The sequence below is a fragment of the Spea bombifrons genome, chromosome 9 (genome assembly GCF_027358695.1).
Source record: "Spea bombifrons isolate aSpeBom1 chromosome 9, aSpeBom1.2.pri, whole genome shotgun sequence".
In the NCBI taxonomy this organism is placed as follows: Eukaryota; Metazoa; Chordata; class Amphibia; order Anura; family Pelobatidae; genus Spea; species Spea bombifrons.
The window spans coordinates 31,692,489-31,708,326 of record NC_071095.1 but is presented as its reverse complement, the minus strand read 5'-3'; the positions used below and the strand labels follow the sequence as shown (position 1 = coordinate 31,708,326).

The window sequence follows — 15,838 nt, the reverse complement described above, 5'->3', positions numbered from 1 at the left end:
GTGTAGTAGGATGATCCCCGGAGGACGCCCTATATGCCCCGGAGCTCGGTGGATCACAGGCATCAGCCTGCCTGTGTCTGCCGAGATCTGCGTCTGTGTCACTAGACTTCAGCGCCCGGCGTTCACAGGCATCGGCTTGCCTGTGTCTGCCGGGATCCGAGTCAGTGACACGCGATCTCGGAGCCCGGCGTTCACAGGCATCGGCTTGCCTGTGTTTGCCGGGAACCGAGACCGTGACCCGCGACCCCGGAACCCGGCGTTCACAGGCATCGACTTGCCTGTGTCTGCCGGGACCTGAGGGTGCAGCCCGGGATCCCGGAGTTTGCCGTGTACGGGCAAACTCTTGCCGGTACCGGCCGGGACTGTGACAGTACGCCCTGCTCGAGGGCCGGCCGTAGGCCAAAAAAAACCAGGTTTATGGGGAAATTTCTTATGGAATTTCCTAAGCAACGCGGGGGCATGAAGGTCTCTAGAATGGATCCAAGATCGTTCCTCAGGACCATATCCTTTCCAATGAACAAGATAAAGAACCGAATTACGTAGTTTCTTGGAATCTAGGATGGACTGGATTTCATATTCCTCTTGGGAATCAATAAAAACGGATTTGGGACGTGGAGTATATTTGGTAAATTTATTACACACAAGAGGTTTAAGCAAGGAGATGTGAAAGGTCCGAGGCATTCTCAGAGAAGAAGGGAGGAGTAATTCATATGTGACCGGGTTAATCTTACGAGAAATACGGAAAGGACCGATATATCGAGGAGCCAGTTTCATCGAAGGGACTTTGAGTTTAAAATTTCTAGTTGACAACCACACCCTATCTCCTATTAAGTAAGAGGGACCTAACCTGCGACGGCGATTAGCTTGACACCTATACATATCAGCCGCCCTAGATAAGGATAGTTGGACAGAGTCCCAAAGAGCAGGTAATTGAGAGATGTAATGATCCACTGCAGGTACTAGAGTTGGTGTAAAGGAGTGCGGCAACATAGTGGGATGAATTCCATAATTACAAAAGAATGGGGACAATTTAGAGGCCTCATGACAAGAATTATTTCTAGCAAATTCCGCCCAAGGCAAAAGTTGTGTCCAGTTATCTTGATGATCATTAATAAATACCCGGAGGAATCGTTCAAGGGATTGATTGGTTCTTTGCGATTGTCTTTCTCTCATCCGGTTGTCTAGCTTGAGAGCCAAAGAAACAAAATCTTCCAATTCATCAGGATGGTCTCTAGTGGATAACTCATCCTTTAACCTCTCCGAAAGTCCATCATAAAAAGCCTCAATCAGAGCTTCATTAGACCAATTAACCTCTGCTGCGATAGTTTTGAATTCAATGGCATATTCAGCCACAGAATGAGCCCCCTGAACGGAATGTAGCAGAGATAAGGAAGCAGTAGCGGCCTTGCCTGGGACATCGAAAGTTTTACGGAAGGCAGATATAAACGAACTGCAGTTATAAATCATGGGAGAGTCCCTTTCCCATAATGGAGAAGCCCAGGCCAGGGCTTTACCGGTGAGTAAAGAAATCAAATATCCTACTTTGGCTTTTTCCGAAGTGAACATATGCGGAGAGATTTCGAACTGGATGGAGCATTGATTCAAGAAGCCACGACAGGATTCAGGATCACCACTGTATCTGTTAGGAGCCGGTAACTTCACAGGAGACGACATGGGAACAGCGTCTGGAGGCGCAGAAGCCGGTGTAGATGATGAAGCGGCCCCCGAAGACGTACCAGCTGAACCGGCGTCAGAACGGGATACCAGAACTTGAACAGCATGCGCTATCTGCTCCAGGGTGTCTTGCATAGATTTAAATCTGGATTCATGAGATTCCAACCGCTGTTCATGAGAGGACAGAACCTTGTGCAACTCCGATGGATCCATGACCCTGTTGTACTGTCACGACCTCCCTTACACTGGCACTCACCGCGGAAGTTATTCCACCTGGAACACTACGACCAAAGGAGGAGCCCCTGGCAGCAGCACCCCATGATCCCAACAGCAAGGAGGCAAGATAAGGTAGGTATAGGTAGAAGATTAGGAGTTGGCAGTACAAGGTGTAAGGCTTAGCAAAGACTGGATAACCGAGCCAGGATACGGACACAGGAACACAACAAGCCGTGGTCGAGATCCAGAGAGGGTAGTCAGGTAAGCCGTGGTCGAGATCCAGAGAGGGTAGTCAGGTAAGCTCCTGCCGCGAGGAAGGGATCGAGTACAGGTAAGTCCCCGACTCCGGGGGTCTCCACTGCTGCAGGCAGGCTGCTGCAGTGTAGTAGGATGATCCCCGGAGGACGCCCTATATGCCCCGGAGCTCGGTGGATCACAGGCATCAGCCTGCCTGTGTCTGCCGAGATCCGCGTCTGTGTCACTAGACTTCGGCGCCCGGCGTTCACAGGCATCGGCTTGCCTGTGTCTGCCGGGATCCGAGTCAGTGACACGCGATCTCGGAGCCCGGCGTTCACAGGCATCGGCTTGCCTGTGTTTGCCGGGAACCGAGACCGTGACCCGCGACCCGGCGTTCACAAGCATCGACTTGCCTGTGTCTGCCGGGACCTGAGGGTGCAGCCCGGGATCCCGGAGTTTGCCGTGTACGGGCAAACTCTTGCCGGTACCGGCCGGGACCCAGGACTGTGACAGGAAGCTTGTCTGCTATATTTCTGGTAGTGACCTCTCACTGATATTATTGTATTGCACATATGGCTAAAAGCCTCAACCGTGGATTATTTATTGATCACAGTGCCTTCTATAACCCTGTTAAACTTGAAACGGACATTGGGACCCTTCTGTGTTTACTTCATCCAAAACACTCTACTAGCAAAGATTCAAGACCGTTGTAGTTCTGCTTCTCTCTGCCTCCCTCTAGTAACCAGTCTTCATATTGCAAGTAAGCATAACACTGTCCATTTAGTGAATATACCCCAAAGAACTTACCTGGATCATATTGTGATCCAATGCACCAGCTAGAACACACACCTTCATAAAGGTACTCGTTTCTCTCTGGGAAGCAGATCTTACTACCAACCCTGCCAAATGTTCCCCAAGCTTAAAGAAAGCCAAATAACTTATGTTAAACTATGGGTAGAGGCTTGGAGAGACCTCAATCAACACAGAAGCAATACTAAATTGGCCACGTCCAGTTTCTGAGAAAATGTGCTAATCATGTACTTGCTACGCCCTTAAAAGTCAAGATACACCTTAGGAAATACTGGTAATGCCCTGACTTTGTTGCAGGGGCAGGCATATCCCACTTCTGCACCACGGGAAAGCAGGCTGCTTCTTGGCAGTCTGTACTCTCCCATGTTGGCAGAAGCCAGCCTCAGACAAGCACTGATACACCATTGTATTCGGAATGTTCATCAGAGATTCCCTTCTGGTAAAAAAAAAAAAAAAAAAAAAAAAAAAAATATAAATAAAATGCATTGGGAGGCCAGCGATGTTGACTATGTGACTATGACATCCCTGGTATCCAAAACGATCCAAAAAGGATCTCAATCCATACTGCCCTGGGAACAGCCCTACCAATATAAGTTAGAAATGATACATACACTCGCTGGCCACTTTATTAGGTACATCCCTTCAACTGCTTGTTAACACAAATAGCTAATTGGCCAATCACATGGCATCAACGCAATCCATTTAGGTATGTAGATATGGTCAAGACAACTTGTTGAATTCAAAACGAGCATCAGAACGGAGAAGAAAGGGGATTTAAGTGACTTTGAACGTGGCATGGTTGTTGGTGCCAGACGAGCTGGTCCGAGTATTGCAGAAACTGCTGATCTACTGGGATTTTCACGCACAACCATCTCGAAGGTTTACAGAGAATGGTCCGAAAAAAAGATCCAGTGAGCGGCAGTTGTGTGGACGAAAATGCCTTGTTGAGGTCAGAGGAAAATGGGCAGACTGGTTCGAGATAACAGAAAGGCAACCAAGGTATGCAGAAAACCATCCCTGAACGCACAAAATGTCTAACCTTGAAGCAGATGGGCTACAGCAGCAGTAGACCACAATGGGTGCCTCTCCTGTCAGCTAAGAACAGGAAACTACTCGCTCACCAAAAAAAAAAACCATTAACATTGGTTATTACTAAACTCAGGACGAATAGTAGAATCTGTTAGCTTTTATAGACAAGTAAAAGATTTTTCAAGTAAAAGTTTTCACCATATTTTATACTTTAATAGTAAATAATTTATGATCTAAACAAGGACATCTAAAGAAAGCTCTTCTTGTCCTGGGAAAAAAAAATATAATGTGTGTGGGTTCAGTAAACGGGAAAGAAGAAAGTTACAGCTAAACACGAGCAGCGTGGAAATTGTCACGAAGGGTACAAAAAATAAAATCAGCCATTGTCACAAAGGGGTTAATTGAGTTTGCCAGATATAAAAGCTAAACGTATGATTACATATAAATTACGTATAAATACTTACAGCTGGACCAAATATTGGTTGGAATTGGTCAATTACTGTGTATTCTACTTCCTCCTCATCCACTGGAACAGAAAAAAAAGTTGACAGAAAATTGATCACTACCTATAACAAATATAAAAAAAACACCTGCATCATTTTTCTACCTACATTGCACACATTTTGTTGAACAGCATACAATGTTTAAACCATTAATGTTATGTCTGTCACAAAACATGTTTTTACAAGTTGGCATTGTAGACGTTCATCTCCTATTTTATTATAAACATTTTGTCACGCATAGCAAAAAAGTCAAGCCAAGGTCAGGGTGCCAGAATTCAGGGTACAACAAAGAACGAGCCGAGGTCAGGAATCTGGAGGTCAGAAGAAACAAGGTCAAGCTGAGATCAAATACAGGAGACTGTAACAGAATGCACACTGAGGAATAGGAACGGCCATCAGAGGGCAAGGTCTGATGTCTACTAAGGGCTTCTATAGGATGGGAACTGACTAGGCACCAGTAAGAGGGTGTGGTGCCAAAATATCTAAAAGTATCTGAAGTCTGACGTCACTTCCCATTCAGTGGATTATGGTGGCCATCTTGTGTGTGGAGTGTGTGGCAAGTTGTAAGACAATAAGTCTATAAGTACTTTTTCAAAAACCACTTTTCCAAAGCCGGCCAATGCAAAACCATCAAAACATATTTTTGAACTAGACGCCCCAAATTATTTCAAACGCTACTATTTTAACCCTTTTCCCTCTACAAATTCTATCACTAGCCTTCGTCATTTGTGCCAATTTTTAACTGGATGGTTCTCCTTAAGATGTCATGGTGACATCATTGGCTTTATAAAAAAAAATATATTTTACTGATTGCATTGTGATTAGTGAGCTGTGTTCCATTAACCTGCATGGTCGAATACAGTACCAGTGGTCAACCTGCTGGGGAAGACAGACCCCCTGGGAACTCATATTTTTAACTTTCTTCTGTTGCTGGATGTCTCTATATCGACGCAAGGGGCCAATAGCGAGTTCTGCAAGGGGATTCAGGTTTTTGAACCTGTTAAAGGACATCTTCATGTCACAACTAGGACTCTTGTCTGGATCTTGTTATAACAAACAATGTTGATCTTTTGTCAAACATTTAAGTAGGGAAACACTTGGGTAACAGTGATCACATAAAACTAGCAAAAATTAGAAAAAAAAAAACACTTTCCCTCTGAATCCTCACAAAATTGGGTAAAGTTATGGAAAATCCCCTCCAAGAAAAAATTAGAACAACAAGGAAACGCTAGGTACTGAGGCTTACAGAACACCAAGCAAGGATCAACAGAAACTTTGATCTTTAAATGTACCCAGAGTTTTTGACCATCGGGGGGACGGGGGGGGGTCTGAGCAGCCTCCATTCTTACTGCTGGATCAGACCCTAGGTGGGGGTACTAGGGTGAGGCACTGCGCATTGGTGCCCTGACGGACGGGCGCCTGACAGATTTACGCCAAACATCTCCACTTTGGTCTCATCTGTCCAAAGGACATTGTTGCAGAAGCCTTGTGGTTTGTTCCGATGCAACTTTGCAAACCTAAGCCATGCTGCTGTGTTTTTTTTGTTTGTTTTAGAGAGAAGAGGCACTCTTGTTCAGTCATTTTGAATACATGTAGCTAATTTGATTTTAAGTTTAAATGTTACATTTTGTTTCTGTGTCTGATGGGGTTCCTTGATATTCCATCCTTTGAGGGGGTTGTTCTTTAATTGGAGTTGTCCAATTATTGGCACAGACCAATTAGTGTCACAGTATAGGAGTTCACCAAGGAAAAAGCAACTTGGAGGTTCTCATCAATACTCCTCTGACCCATCAAGTGCCACCTAGATCCACCACCATTGCATTTCCATCTTTCTCCAGTTATCATGTTCACAATCCTCTTCTTCCTCTTCTCAATTTCCTCTATTAGTAAAACAGTTATCTCTCCAGCCACCTGCACACTATGTCTATATTGCTCCCTCATTCCGTCATTCTACCCTTCTCTCATCCCAGGCACTTTTTACCTTCACCTTCTCTCTTTCCCCCACCTTCCCTTACTCCCAGCAATCTCTATGCTCACACAAATCCTGGCCGTTTCTTGTTGTTCCCTTCTCTATCCTCTCAACATACCAGAAACTTCAATAATCTTGTACCCTGTCACTCCTCCAATCCTACTTTTACCTTTGCCCACTGGAACATAAAGGCCTCGGTAAAATTATGGTAAAGAATTCAACTATGTAAAATTAGTATTTTTCTGTTGCATAAGATTCTTTCTTTTCTTGTGGCATAAGATTGGGATGTTTTAGCTATTCTGTGAAAATAATCAACCTGGCCTCGACAGTAATATTCCTCTCATTTTTATCTGACCATTAGCAACCATTTTTGTGCTAGTGATACATAAGTCTAGTTATAATTATTTACTGTATTTCCCCATGTATAAGATGCACCTTTTTTAGAAAAATTTGGGGTGTAAAAACTGGCTGCGTCTTATACAGTGGTTGTAGATTTTTTATTTTTGTTTAACCTCTGTGTTGCTCAGCAGCGTCTCTTGTTCCTTCGAGGGGACACAGGAATCCAGTAGAGTCATGTGAATGTACATCACATCACATGACTCCGCTCCATTCCTGCTCCCCTGGGCGGGACAAGAGAAGTTCACTCAGAGTTCGAGCAGCGCAGAGGGAAACGAAGTCTGCAAGTGGCACCAGAAGATCTGCAGTTCAGGTAAGGTTGTGTGAGTCTGCGTATCGAGATTCACTGGTATGTTAATTTTTTATGCATATAAGCTTTAATAAGCATTCTATATTACACTCTGATTATTTTTCGATTTATGTATTTTGTGATCTTTTAATAAATAAGTAAATATAATTGGATTCTCAGTTCTTTCTTATAACTGTGCTCAATTTATTTATTGAATGTGAGGCCTATCCACATGTATTAAACTGAGCTTTGGTTTCTTATCACTGAGGGTGGAGAATAACCTCTTCTTAAGACATTACATGGAATGAAAGGTGTGACCAAAACTAACATCCTTACATAACATTGCCTCTAGTTCCATGCACCTTCTCGCTCTAACTTAAACCTGTCTATCCTCTTGTTACACTGCTCTCTCCTATGGTGACAGACCTGATGACAGGAAGTGTAGTGGAGTAGGCTTCCTATTCTCCCCACTTTGTAATCTCCACATTTGCGGTGCATGCTGACTATTTCCGATATTCAGTTAGTTGGAGAGTGTTTGGGTATGAGTTTTCAAGCTCCTTCGGTTTTTTTATGTTTGTGTTTTTAAGCTTATAAGCTTTGTATTGTTGTAATTTATCTCAAAACCATGAGACTTGCAACTTTCTATGTTTTTGTAACTTTGAGTGAAAACCAATATTCAGTTTTTTTTTAAATGATTGAATTGAAAAGATTAGAATTAAAAAGACTAATACTACTAAAAAACGAATCACAGCACAAACATTTCACAGTTACATACCTGAATGTTTGGCGGCTTGTAAAGCACTCTCGTAAATCTGTTGTGAAACGCTGGTGTAAGCTTTTGTGGGTACCACATCCTGCATCCCAATAAATACGGCTTCTTTCGAAGGAAAATCCTCTCTGCAACCAACCAGCAATTTAATATTTTAAACTCTTTAAGGTAAGGCTTTGTAAAATTATTTTTAATGTAAAGATGCAAGCATTACAGTTATTTTGGTCTATATTTGAACATTCACAATTTTCATATTACTTATTTAGTTTACCACACAAATTATATATTGTTGTAGGGCTTTCTTTAGGAATCACTTCAGTCCATACTAAATATCTACACATATAATGTGACAAACCCTGTAGCTCAGCGATGGTCTTCTTCAGGGCCTCTTCTTGCCCTGGGAGCACAGGGTGACAGAAAGGCAACAGTAACTCAAATAACCACTCGTTATGGCCAAGGTATGCAGAGTACCAACGCACAACACATCAAACCTTGAAGTAGGTTTCAGCTAAGAACAGGAAACTGAAGCTACAATTTGCACAGGCTCACCAACATTGGACAACAGAAGACTGGAAGAACGTTGCCTGGTCTGGATTCAGACTTTTGGCATAAACAACATGAAAGACTGTATCCATCCTGCCTTGTATCAACGGTTCAGGCTGGCGGTAGTGTAATGGTGTAGGGGACATTTTTTAAATTCAGGAATAAAAGATCTAGCCCAAGATTATTTCCGAGCTCTAACTAAATATATCTCAGGATTACAGCTATATTCATATAACTAATTTTGATAGAGTTGGTGAGCCCTAAAAAGTTTCATAATAAAAAATGGGTGCCTTTTTGACTCTTCCTTCAACTAGTCATATCAACGTTTCAGGTAGTGGGTATGTTCAAGTGTTGCAATTTGATCACCGAGACAAGCTAGTTCCTCCCCTGCCGGTTTTCTGACCGGACCTAGTTGTATGGGCCTTATGGGCCTAACAGAGAGTAGCCTTAGGTATGGAAAGGTCCTAATCTCTTGAGTAATTTGTTAAGACGGGAGTCTTTCTTGCTGTTGCTGGTCTGGCCAGAGAGCAGCAGCAGTGCCCATGTGATTGCCAAGATTACGGCGAAGTGGGGACAAAGAAGTTTCAGCTACATTATTGGTCCTCAAGTCTTCCATTGTGAATGGGTTAAAATACATGCACCAAAACAAGGAGAGAAATGCATGAGTGGCACATTGGTTCTTGAGTTTTCAGCCATTTAACTTCACAGGGCTGGTTCTTAATATTGTAACAGAGATGCTTTATCTCAGGTTCAACACTTCTAGGTCTGAGTATATGTGATGCAAATGTTCATGTTTTCAGTTTTGCAAATGGATGTGGGATTCTGCAGACTCACACATTCCTTCCTTTCCACACCCCCTCATGCTAAAATAATATTATTGATTTTTTTTTTTGATTGGGTAACAATTGATCAAGATGGTGCATTGGGAATCTAGATTTTAGTAGGGCTTCTGACACTGTCCCACACAGAAGACTTATAAATAAACTGCAGTTTATGACTTTGGATCCCAGTACTGTTCAGTGGTTTAGACAGTTGCTGAGTGACAGACAAGAAAGGTTTGTAGTCAATGGAGTACCTCAAGGACCTGTACTTGGACCCATCATCTCATAATTTTATTAGTGATATTGCAGAAGGTCTTGATGGTAAGGTATGTTTTTTTTGTTGATGGCACAAAGATTTGCAACAGGTTTGATGTTGCTGGAGGAAGAAGCCAAATGACAAATGATTTAGGTAAACTGGAAAAATGATCAGTGACTGGTATATAATCTGGATAAATTCAATATAATGCACCTAGATATGAATGATAAATTATGGAGGAATCCGGTATGCAGGGAGACTCTACTGAAGAAAGTTCAAAGAGCACCATTTAGAGGATAGTGCCCTAAAACTGAAGCAAGCTGAGGTCAGGGGTAACTGAGAAGCAGCAATCCAGAAATATATCAAGTCCATAAACAAGCCGGAAATATATCAAAAGCTGGGGTCGAATACAAGAAGCTAGAACTCAGAACAACAGGAAACTAAGAGGCTGAGTTTAAATGTTCTCGGGCTAAATGACGTCAACGGCAGCGCGCACGGCTGACCGCCTCCCAGCAGCGTGTGTAAAGCGCTGCCCTTGACTTCAATAAAATCACTTTCCCATCGCAGATTGACTACTTGAAGCAGTCAATCAACTGCAAGAATAATCAGACCATGGAATAGGAGAGATGCTGCTGCTGTAGGGCAGCCTCTTCCGCGTCAGCTAAGAGCTTTATTTTAAATTTGTTACATTAGACGATCACATTAAAATATACACATTTGTGTGTACATTGGCAGCATTTTCCTCTCTGTGATGGCCCCTCAGAGCTTGTGAGATATTTTAGTGTGTAATGTATGTCAAAGATGAGATGTGAAATCACCCCAAGGTTGGTGAGGGGTTACTGCATAAGTATTGCCAAACAGCTGCTCCAATACACACAAAGTGTCATTTTAATATCCATATTTTAACAAGCACCCAGGGATCACTTAGTGCCTACAATATGAGATTGATTGTTGGCATTTCATTTCCTCTTTGCCAACTATAAGCAATATTTGCCTATATTTGGCAAAACAGAGGACGTGCCAACAGCCAATCTCTCGGTGGGATGTCACAGGAACACAGAATTAAAAATTTAGGTTCACAATACCTGGGGACTGCAATGCATGTCTCCTGCATTCTTACCTCTTAACAACTGTGAGTCCTGGTTTCCCCTGAAGTGCAGCCATTGATTCTTTGTGCAGTTCCACTAAAACAAAGACAGTAGTATGAGCATGTTAATTATGCAAATTCCCTTAATTATATCATGAAATACAGGGTTAACACTTAGTCTACATATTACATTATCTGTTGGTACTCATTACACAACAGAGGCTGGATTTCCCCTTTTAGTGGTTTGTACATGTTTGACGCTTTTATTGGTCAATTAATAAATCAGTTTAAAGACCTAATGCTTATGACTAAGTACACAAGTGCCATACGCATTAAGCGATTTTTCTTGTTCTGCTTTGGTGCGTCGTGCTCCATGTGGATGTAAATTTTAACACTTATGAGCATTGTATTGACACTTTTGGAATCAATAGTTTCGTTTCCATCTTTTTGTTGCTAATTGGTACAGGCGTGGTCCTCCTGCAGGAAATTCATGGACCCAATGTTTGCTGCTCACACATACATACAAAGACATACAAAGCCAGCTTGCTTCTTTGGACACAACTTTGATTTTGTGACTATTCCAGAATGCGACCAAGGGAGAAGCCCTTGGTAGGAGTAAACTAGGACTTAGCGTATACCAACAACAAGGAGGCCTACATGCAAGCAGGTAAGTAATTGGTACTGAGTAGATGACGTTGACGCCTCAGGGATCGACCAGACATTGCCCCTGATGCAGATCACTGTGTTGCTGAATGCCTTGACGTCGAGGCATTACAGCAACACCGTTTGAGTGCAGAAAGCAAACGTAGAAAGCTTTCTGCACCCGTTGGAAGTCATGACTGTCCTGGCACGTCAATTGTCGTTAACCCTTTGTTTTTAGGCAATGTCAATTGTCATTAAGGGGTTAAAGTGACCTCTCAGCTATCACACACGACAGCTTAACTGTCCAGTTAAAGGAAAATTTCAGACTGATTATTTTCCAGTAAAGGACTTTTCATTTTTCCATTAGGCCACATGGAAAGAACCAAACTGCTTTTTGATGAAACCTTGGGGATTAAGTTCTTTGGGGGAGGGTACTTTGGGATATTAACACAATATATCAAATTGAAAGTTGATACCGGGCCATTAAATTTCTGTCAGCAGTTCAGTGGGAACTCTTGCTATGGACTGGATCCCAGATAGTGGAAGTCCTTAAAGGGGCACAAGAAACTGTATAGCTCACATGAGATATGTCAAGGAGGAGAGGGACATATGCCCAGAGAGTTATTACAAATAGTTTTATAAGCCAAGTACTTGTGCCCTACATGGAATAGGCAGATAATAGGTTTCCATGTTTATAAATTCAGCTACTAGTTTCATTACGCTTACCATTCAAAATATCACGCCCAAAAAGCAGCTGTGCTCCAGGAATGTTCTTGCCAGTTTCCAAATCTTCAACTTAAGGCATAAAAAAAAAAGTTTTTGGAAGTTATGGGGTACAAAATGATACATCCTCATATCCTTTTCCAAACGTGAAATTTTTCTGAAGCCTACATCTCATTTCAGACTGTATAACAGCCTGCTAGCTAATACCCCATTCAAGTATATAACGAATTTATAAGACGACCCCCAATATTTGAATATTAATTTAGGAAAAAACGCCTGAATACAGGAAGACCCCATACTAGTAAATATTATATAGTATACAGTTCATACGGTTAAAAAAAAGACCTAAGTCCATCAATTCAACCCTTCTACCTAACCTTCCTATTCTTGATCCAAAAGAAGGCAAAAAAAAAAAAAACCCTAATTAAGCTACTTCGAATTTTGCCATCAGTGGAAAAAAATCCTTTTTCACTCCAAGAGGCAATCGGATTTCTCCTTGGATTAAGGAGCTCTAAAATACCGTATTGGCTCGAATATAGGCCGCACTTTTTCCCCCCACTTTAAGTCTTTAAAGTGAGGGTGCGTCCTATATCCGGGGTCTAGCGCCCGACGGCAGGCAGCGGAGTTAGGATACAGATCCCCCGCAGTGGTGCAGGGGACCTGTATCCTACTCTCGGATGTGCTCAGAAAACCTCCCCCTGCCAGCACTTCCCACGGGGGGAGTGCCGGCACGGGAGATTGTCCAAGCGCATCGTGCAGACGTTCACCGGCAGCGGCGATGAGCATGAACGACCTCCGCTGCCAGCACGTCTGCTCGATGTGCTTTAACAATCTCCCTTGACGGGAATTCCCACGGGGGGAGTCCCGGCAAGGGAGATTTTTAAAGCACATCTTGCAGACGTGCCAGCAGCGGAGGTTGTTTCTGCTCGCATTGCCGGTGAACGTCTGCGTGAACAATCTTCCTTGCCGGTACTTCCCACGGCGGAATTGACGGCACCGGAAGTGTTATGTGTAGATGTCCCACGCCGGCCCCGCAAGACCCTGTGGAGTCTGTACCGGTAAGTTTGGTGTGTGTGTGTGGGGGGGACATCTTGGGGACAGAGTGGCAGCATATCTCAGGGGGGATAGAGTGGCAGTATATCTCGGGGGGGGGCAGAAACCTTTTTCATTAAAAAAGCACCTAACTTTTAGGGTGCGGCCTATATGCGGGTGCGGCCTATATCCGAGCCAATACGGTATTAATGTTATTCTAGTTACCGTATTTGCTCGATTATAAGACGACCCCCCAAAATCTGAATATTCATTTAGGAAAAAAGAAAAAGCCTGAATATAAGACGACCCTATAGGAAAAAAAGTTTTACCGGGAGTGAGGTATAAGGCATTTCAGGAGGCAGAGTGGCATGTAGAGGGTTAAAAGGCATTCCTGGAGGCAGAGTGGCATTAAGGGGGTTAAAAGGCATTGTATAGAGCACTCTGTTTCCAGAAATGCCTTATACCCCTATATGCCACTCTGGCATTAAAAGGCATATTATGGGGTAGAGAGGCATAAGGCATTTCAGGAGGCAGAGTGGCGTTAAGGAGGTTAAAAGCCATTTCACAGAGCACTCTGCCTCCAGAAATGCCCTATGCCCCATTTAACACTCCCCCCCCCCCCCCACACACACACACTTACCGGTGCTTCCAATTTCCTGCTGTATTGCCGGGGCAGCGGGTTGTATTGCCGGGGCAGCGGGTTGACGTTTACGCGATCCGCGTAGACAACTTCCGCTGCAGCCGGGAGGAGGTGTGGCTAGCAGCGGGGGTTGTCTGCGTCCATCGCGCAGACCTTCCCCAGCTGTCAGAGATCAGAGTTCCCCGCACCGGCTATTTGAGGTCTGATTAGAAGACGACCCCGATTAGAAGACGAGGGGTATTTTTCAGAGCATTTGCTCAGAAAAAAACCTCGTCTTATAATCGAGCAAATACGGTATATCCCTGTATGTCATGCCTTTCTAAGAAAATATCGAGGCCCCTTTTGAAGGTATCTAATGTATTGGATAACACCACCTCCCTTGGAAGTGAATTCCATATCTTTATTGTCCTCACTGTAAAGAATCCCTTCATTTGTCGTCTATGAAATCTCCGCTCTTCCAGTCTCGGAGGGTGACCTCTTGTTCTTTGTATATTTCCGTTAATGAACAGGTCACTGAAGAGTTTGTTATATTGGCCCTGCGTATATATATTTATATAATGTTATCATATCCCCTCTGAGACGCCATTTTTCCAGCGTATATCATTTTAACTTTTTTAGTCTCTCTTCATAACTAGTATCTCCCAATCCCCTTATTCATTTCGTAGCCCTCCTTTGCACTTTTTCTAATTCCATAATGTCCTTTTTAAAGACTGGTGCCCAGAATTGTACCGCATATTAATTCTAATGTAAACTATTTTTTCATATTTAATAAAAACTATGATTGAGAAAAATGCATTTTTTTTCTTTTCTTTGCCAACCTGCCCCCAGTTATGCACATCTGCCCCCAGAAATGCCTTATACCCCCCTATATGCCACTCTGCCTCCCTGCTATTCCTTTTAACCCCTATATGCCACTCTGCCTCCAGAAAGCCGTTATACCCCCACACACACACACACACACACCCTGACTTACAGTGCTTCCCTAGACTTCTCTTCGTGCTTCAGATTCCCTGGTGTGTAGTGGGGCACCTCAAGGGCAACCGGGATCACAAGAGCCCTGCTGTGCTGACCTGTGGGAGGGTCTTTTGTACTGCACAGGGGAAGCGATACCCAGCAGAGTCACACGAATGTACATGACATCACATGACTCTGCTCCAGTCCTGCTTCCTCTGTGCAGTACAAGAGAGCGCAGAGGGAGGCCATGCCCCCTGCTGAAGTCTGTGAGCGTCATTGAGAGAGATGCAGTGCAGGTAAGGGGGTGGGGAAGGGTGTTTGAATGAGTATGAGAAAAATAAAGGTTTTGTGTCATTTACTTATCTGCATATTTTATTAAAGGCCATATTTTCTAACAGTAAAAAATGAGTGCGGCCTGCACACGTATACAATTCTGATGAAGTGGCCCACTGCAGAAAAAACTTGGACACTCCTGTTATAGAGCAATAAGTACAAGTAGCATATTGCCATTTCAATCATTTCACGATTTTGCCTCCATATCCTATTTGGGACATGTTTGAAGCTTGTCCGTTCAATATACCCCCATAAAAACCCTCTGAAAGTTAGGGACTTTAAAAGATAATACTGTACTACTTATGAGTTTATGATGTGGGATAGTTTTAGAGGCAGGTCACAATGTATTCACCTCAACAAAAACCTCAACACATTTTATCAATAGCAAAAGGTAAGGCGAGTAAGATATAATTTAATGCTTACCTTTGCTGATAAGAATTGTCCGACTTGGATCAATATTTATTAAAACTCCCCGCAAACATCCAGTTTTCATTGTAATTTTGATAGTCTTCCCAATGACCCTGCTCAAAAATTTGTAATCAACAATGGTGTCCATGCCTCTGAAGTAACCAGGTCCCCTGCATTACAGAAAACAACATCAACTGCAGAAAAATATAGCATACACCTATTCTGTACAGCTTGGATAACATTTTGGCCTCTGAAGTAACGACTCAAACTTTAATCAGCCCATATGCATTTAAGCGCATATCATGGCTGGAGTGTCCCCTTAATGTGTTAACTTCTACATCTGCTTTAGCAAGTTCCACTTACATACTACCCTTTCAGTAATGTAGAATATCTAATTTACTATTAAATAAATTAATAAAATGGTAAACATTTTAAAACAAGCATTTTTTACTTTTATTTGAAAAATATTTTACTCACCTACACAAGCTAATAAAAAAACCTTCTAAA

The 15,838-nt window shown here is 42.9% G+C and overlaps 1 protein-coding gene across 1 annotated transcript in view; it reads right to left on the bottom strand.

Moving 5' to 3' along the window:
* EXD1 (exonuclease 3'-5' domain containing 1) overlaps positions 1 to 15,500 on the bottom strand; it is a 31,096-nt gene extending 15,596 nt beyond the window's left edge. Inside the window, exons 1-6 of the mRNA XM_053474446.1 lie at positions 15,347 to 15,500; positions 11,968 to 12,036; positions 10,633 to 10,696; positions 7,899 to 8,020; positions 5,364 to 5,512; positions 4,431 to 4,532 (exon numbers count right to left, since the gene is read on the bottom strand). Of these exons, the coding sequence (XP_053330421.1) occupies positions 4,431 to 4,532; positions 5,364 to 5,512; positions 7,899 to 8,020; positions 10,633 to 10,696; positions 11,968 to 12,036; positions 15,347 to 15,479 (639 nt within the window). The 5' untranslated portion in view covers positions 15,480 to 15,500. The remainder of the gene's footprint in view (positions 1 to 4,430; positions 4,533 to 5,363; positions 5,513 to 7,898; positions 8,021 to 10,632; positions 10,697 to 11,967; positions 12,037 to 15,346) is intronic.
* Positions 15,501 to 15,838: the final 338 nt, after the last annotated feature.